We start from the raw sequence: 15,781 nt of genomic DNA on the forward strand, positions 1-15,781 counted from the left end.
AAGGCCTGCTTTAGGTCCTGATCCAGATAGCTACTTGATAGATGTGAACCTTTAGCCCTGTGACGCTATTCATGTGCTTAAAGTTAGACATTTCCCTAATTCCTATCTTGATCTGGACCTAAATCGGCTCCAAGACCAGACTGTCAACTGCTTCTTCACACTAGTGAGCAGCTATATGTCTATCTAGGGACCTATATGGCTCCTGTAGGGTCCGAGCGCTTCACAAGCATTAGCATCTTCACACCACCACTGTATAAGATAGGAAAGTGGTGTCATCATTGTATAGGGACTGAGGCACAGGGTACATGCAGCGACTTTCCCAGGACCACACAAGGAGTCTGTGAGTGAGCCAGGAATTGAACCTAAGGCTCCCAAGTCCTAAGCCAGAGGCCTATTAGGCCATCCTTACTACCCTGGGGAAATAACTGGGTCTGCTCTCATGAGTAAGTGCTCCCCAAGGTGACTATCCAATTCATAGCCTGGCTCTAGACAATTCTCTAATCCAGTCTCTGCCTTTTGGGATAGGGAGGTAACTATAGGGGATATCAGGCTCAAGAGTGGATTTCCAGAACCTTCAATTAGCTTTCACACACTCTTGAGATTACCCCCTCCCTCGACCCCATAGAGCTTGCAATGACAAGTGGCCTATTACTGTAACTCATGCTGTAGCTCACTCTCTCTAGGCCTGTATGCTACAGCTTTGGCTGTGCAGAACCTCAGTTCTACGCAATGCACTTTCAGCTAGTCAAGCCAATTGTCGCTTGTACGGAGCTTTTCCATTTGGAGAGGCTGCACTCCTAAACCCTTCCTAGCATCCTCAGGGTCCAACAAGGGGGAACCTGTGCAACAGAGGAAACTGAACCAGATTATTATCTCTGCACTCAACTGGCCTAGTTCAGAAGCCACACCCCACAAGCACGAAACTCGGATGAGTCAGCAGCTGCGTTCTGCACCCAGGAGGTTGGAATTTTCAACACGCTCAGGTCCTAGCTAAAGGAGAAGGCAGATGGGAGTCTAACTCCTCTGGGCTCCTTTGAAAATCCCAGTCAACATGGTTAAACAATTGGGCTCAAAGTCCAACTTCTCCAAGAAGTAATATCAAATAGAGGGTGGGGAAAAAGCCACCTGCTCAGCTCTCCCAAGGTGGATTGGAATAATGGTAGCCAAGGGCAGCACGCAGTGTTGGGATCAGCAAGTTGTATCAGACAAAAGAAAAGCCTCTGAAAGCGAACAAGGATAGGGTAATCATGATAACACTACTTGCGACACAGTCCCAATGGCTTTATGGGAGACTGGATTCAGAGTAAGGGATACACAAGGCAAAGAGCGTGACAGCAATTGGGGAAGGTCAAGAACCGCAGCCTGGTAGGGAGGAATGGATTCTGATCCAGGTGCAGTTGTATGCCACCTGGCCTCCCACCTAGCTTACAGCTCAGATCAGCTGTTTGAAGACAAAGCTACTCTTGCAGGTTAACTGAACTAGGAATTAAAAGCCCTCTCCTCTACTGCTGGAGAACTCATCATAAGAGCTATATGTTCTCTTTTGAATTTTCAGTTTGGCTTTTTGTGGGGCAGTTAAATCTCAGTGTGGATTTTTGTCTGGATGGCCAGTCATATAACACCCAGGAAAAGCAGCATCAGGACACCTTGTGGCCACTTAACCATTGAGGAATGTAAAAAAAAAAAAAAAGATTTTCAAAAAGAAACATTTGACTAGCTACATTCCAGCAATTTTAAGCAGCTGAACTACCATCATAGTGACAAGGAGGCACTGTGGGTCTAGTGGGCAGACTGCCAATCAGGAGACCTGAGGTCTGTTCCCAGCTCTTTTACTGACTGGCTGGGTGACCCCAGGCAAGCCCCTTCCTCTTTCTGCACCTCCTTTTCCATCTTTTGGCTATTCAGGGGAGACAGTGTGACTTGCAATGTTTGTACAGTGTCTAGCAAAATATGGCCATGACCTGAGTAAGGATCTCTCTGTGCTATTGCAATACAAATAACCGTAGCAATCTTTTTAATTTCTAAAAGTGGAGTGTAGTAGGCTGAGTAGAGCTGGCCATCTAGCAGGGAAAGTGGGTCAGATCATGAAATCATGGCTCATGAAAAGCTATCCATTTGGAGAAGACAATGTGAGAGTGTCCCCAACACATCTCTAGCTCCTCAGAGACTGTTTTGGGGAAAGAGGACATCTATCTTCCTAATACCATACTGCCAAAATTAGCTTCTCAGATTATGTGGATTTTTATTTGACAGAGAAATCAAGTATATTTTAATGTATAGAGCAGAGCCATTGAACAGTACACAGCACAACCCCAATTGGGACCTTGGGAACTATCACAATATGAAGTTACTACTAATGGCATCTGTCCCACAAATCAAGGGGCCTGGGTATTGTTTAACAATATCTCTCTCTCAGTGGAGCTTTCTACCTGTTACTTCACCTCATTTGTAGGTAACAGTATTCCTACTATGCAGAGGGAGAAAGTGGCACAGAAAGGAGAAGGGACTCGCCCAAGGTCACTCAGCTGAGCTGGGAATAGAACCCAGGTGTCCTGGCTCCCAGCACAGTGTCCTAGTACTGGGCCACTTCAACAGCCCGAATGGATCTGCCCAACAACTTGAATGAAAATGGTTCTGGTCGCCTGATAGCCACATCAGTATATACTGGCTGCTAGACTCTGGTGCCTCTAGAGAAGGGATTCTCAATGTGGGGAAAGCCAACAGGTGTCAGAGAATCACAGCCATACTGCCATCCCACATTACTGACTGGAGGGGAGATTCAGATCTGGAAGAGGTTGAGAACTACTCCTCCAGGACACTTGGAAGAAAACACTGTGGTACCAACTGGACACCAACCACCTCTTTCAGGTAACATGCTTGGTGCTAAGCTACAATACACCTCTTACCAACAGACCAAGCCTCCAACATATTAAGCCTGAAAAGGTGGTAAGATTTACTGCTTAAGTTCCTACAAGTGTACTTGCTTGGGGTGGGGGAATCGTGTAAGTGAGGACTTCAGACAAAAACGTCTCTAACCACTGCACCAGCAGAGGCTGAATACAGACATTCCAGGGGACACTTATGAAATTGCAGAGAGATTCAAACCTACCAAACATAGATAAGTGCCCACTCTTTTCCTTTGCTCACGCAAGTGGGTGACGAAGTGGGAATTTTCTGTAACGTTTTCATGAATCCTAGGCATGTCTCAGTTTCCCTCTCTATACTGCCATGCTACCCAGTGCACAAGGATTAACATTGCTCCTGGAACAGTGCAGGAGACAGAAGGTGTGTGTGTGTGACCTTGCTGTCTGGGTAGAACTATAAAAGTCATTAAAGAAACTGACCCAAATCAAGAGGGCCCAGCAAGACAAAGACTCCCCAACAACTGAGGAACCATCACCTAACAGCAGGAAACCCCTGCAGGAGCGACATGTGAACAGAGCTGGAGAACAAGGTGCCAGGGGACTGGAATAAGTGCTACCCTTTTGGAGCTCTAAGCTTTGCCCTGAGGGGAGGGAGAGGAGTGGAGTCCATCACAGCTTGGCTGGCTCATCATGGCATTGGCTCGGCCAGGATGGACTAGAGCTTAACTTCTGCCTCACTTTGCTGACCCAAGAATTTTCAGATTCAGTAGCCAGATGACTACCAGATGATTACCTTGTTTTGAAAAGGCTGCCTGTGTCACTATGAATACTCACAGAAAGCATTGCGCCCTGAAGGGTTACAGTACAAGCCTCCAGTAGGAGTTGCGATTGGCTGGATTCACTGCAAGGAGGCAGAGAGAGAGAGAGGCAGGCAGGTTTGCAGTGCCAAAAGCCTGGTCTCAGTCCTGGAAGCCACAGGCTTGCCCCTGTGGAACTGTGTGGGTCCTTGGGGCCTGGCACATTAAAGGGGTCACTCCCAGGAAACTGGTAACAGGCTCGCATAGATCAGACGCTGTGACTCCATGACAAAAGGCAGTGGACTTTTCTTCTTCACAGAATCATAGAATATGAGGGTTGGAAGGGACCTCAGGAGGTCCAACCCCCTGTTCAAAGCAGGACCAATCCCCAATTTTTGCCCCAGATCCCAAACGGCCCCCTCAAGGATTGAACTCACAACCCTGGGTTTAGCAGGCCAATGCTCAAACCACTGAGTAGTAAGTGGTGTTGAGAATCAGCACTATGGGCAATTCTGCTTTACGTGTTTATTGCTCTTTTGGGGTATTTTTGGGGGGGAGGGGAAGGGGTACAGGTTGTTTATTGCATAGCCTCAGAACGAGCCCGTGGCGTAGCCACTAGACACGCTCAGTGCAGCGAGCCCAGCCAGGCACCACAGGGCTGGGGGAAGAGCAGCCGCTCACGCCAGCCCCCAAACCTCAGCTTCATTTCAATAAAAAGAACCAAGGACAAATGCAACTTCAGAGAAACAGTGTTAAAACAGCGCCAGATCCACAGGCAGCAGCCGCGCCAGGGCCTCGCTCACCTCTAGGCACAAGCAGAGTCTAGCTCACCCCAAATCATGAGATGGTTTAGAAAGAATCATGCATTTAAATCTAATACATTTTGGGTTCTTTTTACCAATCTCTGGTTGGAGCCTTTACTATTCAAATTCTGAAGCTTTTCTCTGTCACTAGGAGGGCTACAATGGGATGGGGGACCCTGGTCTTGGAGGACACCCATAGGCTGGTGGGCTTGACAGCAGCAGGTATTCTTCTTCTGAAGCCTGCTGGCCTTGGTGTGGAACGCTCCCCTTCCTACAAGAACATGGTGGTTCGGTCCCCGGCAGTCTGGACAATGCCACTTTGCCTGCTGACAACCTGTGTTCAGGGGTAGAAGCCCCTTAACACTCCAATGGAGCTGCAGAAGATGGCTCTAGGTGAACAGCTGGCCAGGCCAGCTGTGGGCTGCAGCACTAGGCAGAAGGGCCAATTGCTCTGTGAAGTTACTGGCAGTTTGTCAGGGAAGTAGGCAGCCAGACACTTTTAGCAGTACACAAGAGAGGCCTTCCTTCCAGAAAAGAGGCAGGATCCCATATGCCACGTGGGGGAAAGAGGACAGCAAAGAAAAACTCTCTCTCAAAAATAGAGATGTTGGACTCAAAAGGACCTCGATAGGTCATCTACTCCAGTCCCCTGCATTGAAGCAGGACTAAGCATCATCTGGACCATCCCTGATAGGTGTGACCCATATCTGTTCTTAAAAGCCTCCAATGATGGAGATTCCACAATGTCGCTAGGTAATTTGTTCGAGTGCTTAACTACCCTGAAAATTAGGAAGTTTTTCTTAATGTCTATAAAGTAAATCTCCCCTATTGCAATTGATAGCCATGGAAAGGCCTGAAGAAGCTGGAGGTAGCCGAGCTGAGGATATGTGCCTCAAACAGCCTCTTAAAACACCGGGGGTGTGTGTGAAGATACTTGTTTTTCACTGACACAAAAGCCAAGCTGTTTGAGCACAGACAGAAGCAGCCATGCATGTACCAGGAAGGCCATGCAAATGTCCCGTAACTACATGGACCCATCTTCGACCAGCCCACTAAATCCAGACCAAATTATGCACCAAAGACATTCTACTCTGAAGCAAGAAAGAGCAAGCACCATCCTTTGTCAAGTCGCAATGGGTGACAGTGGAAAAATCAAGGAAAGTTACATGAAATTTTCTGAATACATGCTATTCCTCCCACCACCACTCCCACTCCCCAAATGCTACTCACTTACCAACCCCGCTCCACAAAAATATTTCCTTAACGAGCTCCAAGTTCTAATGAGAACTCACTGACGTCATACCTGACCTGGTGCAGAACAAGACCACCCTTTTGGAAAACTTAAACTTGAAAATCCCCAAAGCAGCTGCTAGGAGGTGGCATTGAGAAGATGCTTCTGCCTTTTGAAGGATTTTGCTGTTATTTTAAAAACCTCACTCATAAACCCTCCCCTACCTACTACCTTACCCGAGAAAGAAGGCTACACCAGCATAATCCCACCCCAGAATTAGAATGTCAGGTAGCTCAAGCCAAGGACTCTGGCTGGGCTAAAAACAGTTTTACAAAACCCCAGAGGAAACATTTCTGCTATATTTTAGTGGAAAGTATGTTTGGATTTGACCATCATAGATTAAGGCCTGAAGGGACCATTCTGACCACCGAGTCCGACTCCTGCCTAACACAGGCCAGAGAACTTCACCAAGTCATCCCTGCATCCAGCCCAGAGGTTCTGTTTGAGATCTTTTAGAAAGACATCCAGTCTTGATTTAAAGACTTAAAATGCAAGGTCCAATAATTTGCTCTTCTACCTCCAAGGCTTCTCTAGCATTTGAACTCAGAATCTCTGGTACTGTCCGTAACAGCATAACTGTAGGCCAGCCATTCCTCTCAGGTGGGCCTGCTCCTGTCCCATATAAGCCAATATTTTGGTCTTGATTTCAGTGATCAGGCCAGCATCTGAAGCACCAACACAGACTAGTCCACGGGTTCTCGCAATAAATTTTTTGGTGACCCCAGAACGTGGTCACCAACTCTCACTGGTGGACGCACTGACACTTTTTTCCTAAAATACTTTAGGAAAAGCAATTAAATATGCACAGATATACATTACAGTGATTTGGATGTGTATTTGTAGGGTTTTTTGGCAGACTCAACAACAAAAACAATGCTGCCTCCCCCTTTGGCTCCTGCATCCAAGGCTTAGTGGGTCCTGGGGCTTGCTGTGAAAAGTGATATTTGTATATTTGTTACTATCACAGCACACTTAGCATCACTTTTCATAGCCTCCCAGGTAGCTAAGTGGTATTAACAAACATACAAGTATTATTTTTCACAGATACCTAGTAAGTATGCTGTGAAAAGTGATATTTGCATGTTTGTTAATATCACTTTTCTCAGCAAGCCCCAGAACCCATTAAACCCTGGATGGGGGTGGGGCAAAGGGGGAGGCAGCAGGGACCATAGTCGATGGTGGGATGGATGTGGGGCCGGGGGAGGCAGTGGGGGCCCAAGGCAATGGGGGGGGGGGGGGGGGGCGGAATGGATGCGAGGCCAGTAAGGCAGCAGGGTCCTCGGGGGGGAAGGATACAGGGCTGTGGGAGGCAGCAGGCGCCATGCGCGATGGGAGTGGGTGATGAGCCCCACTGTTGTGTGGCCACAGCCAGGACCTGGTGTCTTCTGCCATGCAGCCCCTGGCCAGAACCCAGAGCTGGAGACAGAAACTGCATGGCTGGAGCCAGGGATTGGAGCCTGCTGCCCCGCAGCCAGAGGTGTAGGTCAGTGCCCAGAATTAGTGCCTGCTGCTGCATGGCCAGAACCCGGAGCTGGAGCCCAAGAGTGCATGGCTAGAGTCAGGAGTCAGTGCCCACCGCTGCGTGGCAGGAGCCAGCGCCCGCTACTGTGTGGCCAGGGGTCTGCAGCTGGGGCCAGCTCCCACCACTGTGTAGCTGGAGCCTGGAAATAGAGCTGTGGGTCAGCACCTGCTGCCATGCAGCTGGGGCAGGGGGATCAGCACCAGAGGCTAGGGCTGCATGGCTGGAGCCCAGGCCAGCGCCCACCACTACATGGCCAGAACTGGGGGCGAGAGGCCGACAGAAGCTCCGCGCCTGCTGTCACACAGCTGGAACCAGGGGCCGGAGGCTGAACCCCGCAGCTGGAGGCCAGGGCTGAATGGCCAGAGCTGGGGCAGGGGTCAGTACCCGCTGCCCCGCGGTTGGAGCCCGGGGCCGAATAGCCCGGCTCCTGAAGTTCCACCACAGGAGCCTGCTGCCCAAACCCCCCCCCCCCGCCCACCCCCCCCCCCCAAGGTGGGTCAAGAACGCACCTCACTTCTGCAGCGTTGTGCCCCACCTCTCTCCAGAGACGGTGCAGGGCAGCACATCCAGGAGCAACAAAGAGGGAGTGGAAGGGGCCAATGCTTTGCCCCCGCCATTACTGCCCAGGAGGCTGTTGTGGCCGCACGAAAAGCCCCTGGTGGCCACATTTGAGAAACGTTGGGCTAGTCTATTTTCATTGTCCAAAAGCAAACAGAATGAATAATGGTAATAAAGGAGATTGATGTGCCCTGTATCTTACTAACCATGGGATTGCTGGGCACAAGGGGAGCAAATACAACCTTGAACTGTGGTTTTTAACCCTATGGTTCCACATGGAGGTGCTGATTCCACCAGTAAGAGAAGCATGGCAATCACGGAGCTCATTTCCACGTGTTGAGGCAGTTACATTTCACATACGCACGCATTCAATGTGAGGAAAACTGACAACTCATAGGGAAAGATGAGATTTTCTGGTAATAACTCAATTAGTAAGACTGGGGATCAAGAGAGACAATCCCCTCACCCCAAGCAAATCACTTCCATCTTTCTCCTCTTGTCCTCAGAGGTTAGATTTGGTCCCACTTCCCTTACTGCCCAAACTCCTTCAACCCCACTGCACACACATTCCCACAACTAAAAAAGCTTTGTTGTAGCGATGATGGAGCCAAGTTTCTCCAGTCAATGGCCTCAGAAGTCAAGAGCTGAGTGAGGTAAAGTTCAGAGCCTACTAGGGAAAGCAAGGACTGACTGACTGACTGACAGACACACACACACACCCCCTACCCTTTCAGGAGAGAAGGATCCTGCTCAGCATGTTTGGTTCTTCCTGTTTCCCTGGAACAGCTACAGGGATGGCAGGGAAGGTAGGTTCAACTACTCACTTCCTTCAGGTTCCAGTGCCAGCGACCAAGCTGAGGCAGGGAAGACCCATATGACCCTGTACTATGCTGACTTCAGTTTGGGCTGCTTTAAGGGTTTATGATGGTGCACACAAGAAACTCCCCATTCAAAACCCACAAAGCCACACGCATTGTCCTCCTTAAGACTATCCTCTGCTGTGATGCCTACAAGACATAAGAATGGTTAAGAGGCTTCCGTGCTGGGGCAGCTGCTTATTTCACTGTTACATCGCGGTACTGTATCCTCCTGCTGTGTCTTGTTTTAGACCGTAAGCTCTTTGGGACAAGGACTATCTTGCTATGGATTTGCACAGAGCCTAGCACAATGGGGCTGAAGCCTCCAGGCATGCTACTGCAATGCTCTGTAACTGACCAGGCAACTTAAAGCCCCACAGAGGGTAATGCCACTTTATAAGATACATCAACTCCTTAGACAACACTGAGTTGCCACCTGGCCCAACATTTCCATCTTCTTTCAATAATGGGAAAAAGACTGGACAGGAGCGAAACAGAGGGAGAGCGAGGAGTGAGACCCTCCCAGAACAGGGATGGAACAAGAGATAGGGTGTCTCCCATCCGCTCCCCACACCCCATAGGAGTCTCCTATCCTCCTCCACCTGTGGATTTCTCATCCCCTCCCCTGCCAACCACACAGGGGGCTGGTCCTGCAGTGAAATCTAGAACTAGCGGCCTAAACATTCTACCCTGAGTTGCTTACATATTGTAGAAGAAACAAATGCAAAGTCCTCTGAGAAATAATGGAGTTAACTTGGTTGAACAGTGCACAGACTCAAACACGTCCTTCGCAGACTCTCTAACACAGAATCTGGTTTGCACAGTTACCTTGTAACACTTAACGTCAGAAGTGAGAGCTCACATCTCGAGCAGACCCTCCCCATACCTTGGCTTCATACTCAGAGATACAGCCTCGCCATCCTGCATTCCCACCTAACCTGCTCTTCTGGACAGAACCTGGCGCTACCTAGTCTTAGCGAAGGCTGCACTTTCCCTGGTTCATGTTTCACCTTGGAACTCTGTGTTGTCTAGGCCCCTGATGGCCTCCACCGCATCCTCAGCCCGCTCCATGTGCACAAAGGCATAGTCCTTCACTATGTCGCACTCGATTACCGGGCCATACTCTTCAAACTTGGCCCGCAGCTCCAGGTTCGTGCAGGTGGTGCTGATGTTGCCCACATGCAGCTTGGTGGACGCCTTGCTCTTGTTCTTGCTGGCTTCCACGTTGATGCAGACACCATGCAGCTTGTGGTGATGCAGGTTACGGATGGCATCTTCGGCCGCTGTCTTGTCTTCGATGTGCACAAAACCATAGTTTTTGATAATGTCACATTCCAGCACCTTCCCATACTGCTCAAAGAGCGACCGGATCTCTTGCTCCGTTGCCTCCCGGGGCAGATTCCCAATGAAGAGTTTCACCATCTCAGCAGAGCCTGTGGGTGGAATAGTTGAAGATGAGGCACTAGCACAAGGAACAGTTTGACTTAGTTGCCAGTGTCCCTGGCCAAAAGACATCAGCTGGGGGTAAGGCAACACAGTGTGGAAAGACTTGTTTTTAAAGGCAACATTATATTTGTGTAACAGAAACCTCCTGCTTTCAAATATCAGCTCTCGAGTTATATTGTAAGACTTAAGAGGCCCACTTTTCATTCAGCTAGTTGCTCTTTAATTGTAACTCAAGATAAAGTAATCTGCAATCATCGAGTAGTTATTCCCAGCACTCCTGTGTTCTTTCCAGCCCTGCTCTGGGAGGGGGTCAGGTCTAGTAGGTCGAGGGTCCAGTCAAAACGGGGAGGGGGCTGGGCGCCAGGCCTCCTGAATTCTAGCCCAGCTATGGGAGGGTTGGGGTATAGTGGTTAAAATAGATGAAAGGGGCCTGGGAGCCAGGACTCCGAGGTTCTTTCCCAGCGCTAGGGAGAGGTGGAATCTAGTGGGTCGGGGGGGGAGGGCTGGGCGCCAGGACTCCTGGGTTCTATCCTTGCCCAGTCCCATTTGCGAGGGGGAAAGCGGGGGACTGAGGCCCGGCTCTCTCACCACCAACAGCACCTCTTCCTCAGGCCGCGGTCTTGTCTCGATGACGATAACAAAATGGCGGAGCCTCCTACCCGCTCCGCCCGGCCATTGACCTCGTCTAGCCCCGCCCCATTCTTCCAACGCCACGCTCCTATTGGCTGCTGATCGCCATCAACGAGCCGTTATTGGACAAGTAGGCGTTTACGTCACAACAATGAGTTGTGTGGACGACCGGCCTTCTGTACCGCGGGCTTCCCAGCCAATGGCATTCCGTTAGGGGCGGGTTCCGGTCACATGAGGGGTCTGCAGCCAATTAGGGCTAGCGGGGAAAGGGCGGAGTCTCTTCGCGCCGTGCTCGCTCCGGCGTCTGGGCCGCTGGAGCTGCCCCGAGACTGTGGGAAGAATTTGGTTGCCGACGGGGGACAGCGGCTTCGTGCTGCCCGCGCGCGGGTCCCTCTCCCTGCTCGGCCCCTGCCCCCTTCCCGGGTGTCTCCTGCTCCCCTTTTCTGGGGGTGTGGGAGGCGCCTGCTGGCGGCATCAGTACCCCATAGGCGGTGGGTAGATGGGGCTCTCCCGACACGCCTCGCTCGCACCTCCCACCCCTGCTGGGGGTAGGGCTCCTGCCTGAGGGGCTCCCTGCCTCCCGGGCTGCGCTGCCAACCCTTCTCCCGCCCTGCGGGCATGGGGGTGGGTCTCCTCGTCTCTCTCCCTTAACTACGGTAGGGGTTGGGGGCCCCGGGGCCCGGTAGGCGTGGGGTGGCTCCTGTCTGCTCTGCCCCGGGGCCGCGCTAGGTGTGGGAAAGATGTCCGAGGCAGTGCTGCTGTTGCGGCGGGTGCGGGAGCGCAGCAGTGAGGGGGCCACGGGGGCCCGGAGGAAGCGGAGCAGGCGGCGCCGTTTCTACCCCGAGCACCGGGTGTATCGGGCCCGCAGCTCCTTCCTGGACCTCAGCGAGGAACAGGTGCTGCGGCGCTATCGTCTGGACAAGGCAGCTATTGCGGGGCTCTGCAGCGAGCTGGGCTCTGACTTGGAGAGCCTGACAGGTCGCAGTCACGCCCTGCCGGTGGCCGTCAAGGTGACCTCGGCCCTCACCTTCCTGGCTTCGGGCTCCTTCCAGACAGCCACACGGGACACTACAGGCATCAGCCAGTCAGCCATGTCCAACTGCCTGGCCCAATTCCTGGAGGCACTGCAGCGCCGGGCTGCCCGCTACATTACCTTCCCGGTCCCAGGCCCCACGGCAGGGCATGCTGAGGGCCGCTTCCCTGGGGTGCTGGGCCTGCTAGGCAGCATGCATGTGGCACTGCGGGCCCCCTCGGAAAACGAGCTTGCCTACCGCAATGTCCGCAACTACCACTCCATGAACATGCAGGTGGTGTGTGATTCCCACGGCACCATCATCAATGTAGTGGCCAAGTACCCTGGCTCTTGCCCCAACGCCGCCGTGCTGGAGAACTCTGCCCTGGCTCGGCTGCTTGATGGAGCCCGGCTTGACGGGCTGTGGCTGCTGGGTGAGTCAGGACAGACAATGATGCTCTGGGGGGTGGGCAACCAGAGAGGCCTCTCCATGATGGAGCAGCCCCCTGACCTAGTTCACCAAACGTAGTGATCCCTCACGCCCGGCACCTGGTGGGATGATCTGTATCTTCGCATGACTGACAATAGGTAAGAAGGATGGCCCAGGGAATAGGGTGCTGAGTTCAGTTCACCACTCTGCCACTTACCTGCTGTGTGACCTTCAGCAAGTCACTTAATCCCACCCTGTGCCTGTAAAAGGAACTTCTCTGCCTCATGGGGGTATGAGGGTAAAATGGTGAGTTGCGTGGACACTCCACTGGCAAGGCTCATCTGGAAAAATAAGAACTGTAACTATTCCCAGTGTGAATAAGGAGCAGACTTAGACCCTGGTAAGTACTTAGCACGCAGGTATCTTTCAGTCTATGAACAGTCCATTGACTGCAGTGGGACTAGTTATGTGTTTAGATCTTCATCTTCGCATACCCTTAAACTATGTGTAGTCTTTAACAGCGCATTATGGGGCAGGGGGGCAGGGAGTGCTTTTGTTTAATTTCCCCCAAAGAAGGGTGGGAGCCCAGCTTCCAAAGGCCTGAGGGAGTCTGCTAACATATTTCTTCTATCCTTCTTCTGTGTCTGCAGGAGACCGAAGTTACCCGCTGAAAACATGGCTCATGACTCCAATTTTATTCCCATGTAGTCCGGGAGAGGAGAAGTACAATGCCATGCACCAGGAGGCCCTTTCAGTGCTCAAGCAGACATGCACCCTCTTGAAAATGCGTTTCCGCTGCCTGGATAAATCAAGTGGCTCCTTGCAGTACACCCCCCAGAAAGTCTGCCAGATCTTCCTGGCCTGCTGTATACTGCACAACATCGCCCTGAGCCGCAGGATGCCCTTAGACCTGGCAGAGGGGGAGGAGCTGGTGGAGGGGTCGGATGCTGACCCAGAGCTCCCAGTGCAAACCCCCTTTGTTCAGATCTCCAGTGAGGCCCGGGCAGTGAGAGCGCGGATTGTGCAGCGATTCAGAGAGAGCCTGACCTAGAGCAGCATCCTTGTGTTGCACCAGCTGCTTCTGAAACAGCTCTTGGTGGGGAAAAGGACCTTGCATGCTAAGTTTTTCCCCTCAGCATCTGATACAAGCCCCGCACTTCACCCTCTCTATAAGCAGCTGCAACATATCTTATCCTGGAGCTAGTGGCATTCCCAACACTGACCTGTCCTAGGAAGAGCTGCCAGCGATTCCAGCTTCTGACACTGGATTTCACTGTGGGGATTGCATTTTGTTTAAAAACCTCTGTCTAATTTTTTCCATAGGGTAGTGACTGTGAGGATGGTTCTATGGGCCTGGAAGAAGCTACCACCTTCGTGCCCCAGAGCTGTTACTGGGTTGTGGACTGGCTGTTCCTGAAGCCAAACTGTACATCACTCTCACATGTTGTTGCTCTTTTAGTCTAGCTGTGGGTGAGATAAAATACTTAGCTGCTCACAGATTGCTGCTTGGCTGAAACTGGCAGCGCGGAGTGAACTGAACCGCTCCAACGAAAGGAGGGTAATGAATGGAAGTGGCCTTTATTGAGAGGCAGTGTTTCCTCCTATCCTGAGCAAAGCTGGGGATTGGAACTCCCCAAATTTCATCCCTGTTCTATCCCTGAGGTGCTCGGCAGTCTTGGCCAAGTTGCCTCTGTAGATTGGGGTTCTAGTAGTAGTGACTTCTCCAGACAGGGATGTAGTGAGGACAGGTTAGTCCATGTTCTGAAAATGTCCAAGTTCCAGCTTGGAAAAGTGCATGCCTGCAGCCTACTACACTCTAAGTTAAGGACCCCCTTCTCGATGTCACAGACCATCCTGCTCCTGCCTTGTCATGTTTTTGGGCCCTGGCTAATGCCTTCATTTCCAGGGTAGGGTGCTGTATGCTGGCATGAGGAAGGGGTTCTGGCTCTTAGATGGCAGAGGCCTAACTACACCCCCTCTGCTCTGTTGGATGCTCCCTGCGCTCTGGTCCATGAAGCTGGGAATCTAAGGGGGAGTGGTGAGCAGTGGGTTGGGAAGAATGGTCTCTGAGTGGAGGCATGGTGGCTCCTTGCAAGGGAGAGGCAAAGGCATAACAACATTGGTCTTCAGCATTCTAAAGGTTAACTGTTCCTCACCCGCTTTCCAGTGCTAAAGTACTGATTGCCAAGAGATTGGTGTGCCCATAGGATTGTCCTGTCACTGCCTATGCCACTGTAGGCCAGCTTGTGGATCAAGGGGGTGCAGGCAATGGGAGACAGCTAGAGCTGGGAGCGATTAGAGTGACATTGGAGAGCGCAGAAGGCAGTGGAGGACATGTTCATGTTTCTGTGCCCAACTTAAGCTCTTCTGCTTTATTTCACCCCCAGGGGAGCAGAAACTAGATGTACTGATGGGCCCAAATCAGATTATGGAAGCCAGAGTTCTCTCACTCTCAAAACTGGCTACTTTGTTCTCCAGTTTAGCATGCAAAGCACCTGCTCTCTGTGATCCAGTCCCTGTTGCAGGTGATGCTCCCTGTCGCATGGGGAAGGAAACTATTTTTTTGTGAGGGGGAAAATAAAAGTATTTTCTTAGAGATGTTCGTTTGGATTGTTCTTGTTTAAAGGAGTGTCTGGAGGAGAGAGGGGCGAGGCCAGATCCTGCATTCTGTGCCTGGCTCTGACAGTGAGTCACTGCACCTGCTTGCTTAATCTCTGCTTGCCAATTGGTAAAACTGACTATCCTCAGAAGCTGGATGCTCCATCCATGTTGCTATATAAATGCAGACTAACTTTCTTGGTGGAGTTTGCGCCCAGGCACACCCCATGTGTCCATCTACACCACTCTATCCTTCCCTTGTGTATATATATTTCCCCTGCCTGTCTCCGTGTAGTTACTCTGGAGGAACATAAGAACAGCTACAATATATCAGATGAGTGAATCCCTCTAGCCCAGTATCCTGCGTCTGATAGTGATTAGTACACAAAAGGAGGGCCAAGAAATCCTGCAGTGATGACATAACTTGTCCTGAGCCATTCTCGCCTGACCTCAGGAGTTAGTGGTTGATAAATGCCCCAATGCAGGATGGTTTGGATCCCTTCTGGAACTCTTGGAGATTCCCTTTGGCCATATACTGTCCAACCCCTTTATGAATGCTGCTAAGCTGTTTGTCTTGATGTATTGTGGCATTGAGTTCCACAGGCTAGGGTATAGGAATGGCCATTGGCTGGACTGTATGGTGGCCCATGTGTGCACCTGCAGCTGAGCTGAGCACTCAAGCAGTTGGATAGCCTGGCCAGCAGCTGGAGCTTGCAGCCTGGTCTGTAAATGTGAGGTGCTCCTATGGCCAGCTGTGAGAAATAGACAGTTATTAAGTGCTACCCACAGGTTTCTCTGGCTGTGGAGAGGAGACAGCTTTCCCTGCACTGTGGGATATAGAAGTGGTGTCTCCCTTACTAATGCCATATGAGAAGGGACCCAGGTGCCTCTGACGTGAGGGAACACTGCAGCCTATCCCTGTCCTCGTGCAGCCAGGGTCCCATCCAGCTCATTTAGCCAGTAGGAATCTTCT

General features: G+C 51.4%; 2 protein-coding genes across 5 annotated transcripts in view; one reads left to right on the top strand and one right to left on the bottom strand.

Annotated features, from left to right (window-relative positions):
- The window catches only part of LOC125639836 (RNA-binding protein 4B), a 25,008-nt gene extending 14,184 nt beyond the window's left edge, over window positions 1-10,824 (bottom strand). For 3 of the 4 annotated variants that reach the window (XM_048857580.2, XM_048857579.2, XM_048857577.2), the window contains exons 1-2: window positions 10,727-10,821; window positions 9,703-10,125 (exon numbers count right to left, since the gene is read on the bottom strand). In XM_048857580.2, coding sequence (XP_048713537.1) covers window positions 9,703-10,114 — 412 coding nt within the window. In that variant the 5' untranslated portion in view covers window positions 10,115-10,125; window positions 10,727-10,821. Of the gene's footprint in view, window positions 1-9,702; window positions 10,126-10,726 lie in introns of all 4 variants that reach the window. The other variant, XM_048857578.2, reaches the window with a different exon arrangement.
- Window positions 10,825-11,034: 210 nt separating this feature from the next.
- Window positions 11,035-14,806, top strand: LOC125639837 (putative nuclease HARBI1). Its single transcript, XM_048857582.2, has 2 exons — window positions 11,035-12,214; window positions 12,861-14,806. Exons 1-2 carry the CDS (start codon window positions 11,509-11,511, stop codon window positions 13,259-13,261), a joined length of 1,107 nt encoding a protein of 368 aa, XP_048713539.1. The 5' UTR covers window positions 11,035-11,508; the 3' UTR covers window positions 13,262-14,806.
- The last annotated feature ends 975 nt before the right edge of the window (window positions 14,807-15,781 follow it).

This window comes from Caretta caretta, chromosome 7 (genome assembly GCF_965140235.1).
Source record: "Caretta caretta isolate rCarCar2 chromosome 7, rCarCar1.hap1, whole genome shotgun sequence".
Classification (NCBI taxonomy): Eukaryota; Metazoa; Chordata; order Testudines; family Cheloniidae; genus Caretta; species Caretta caretta.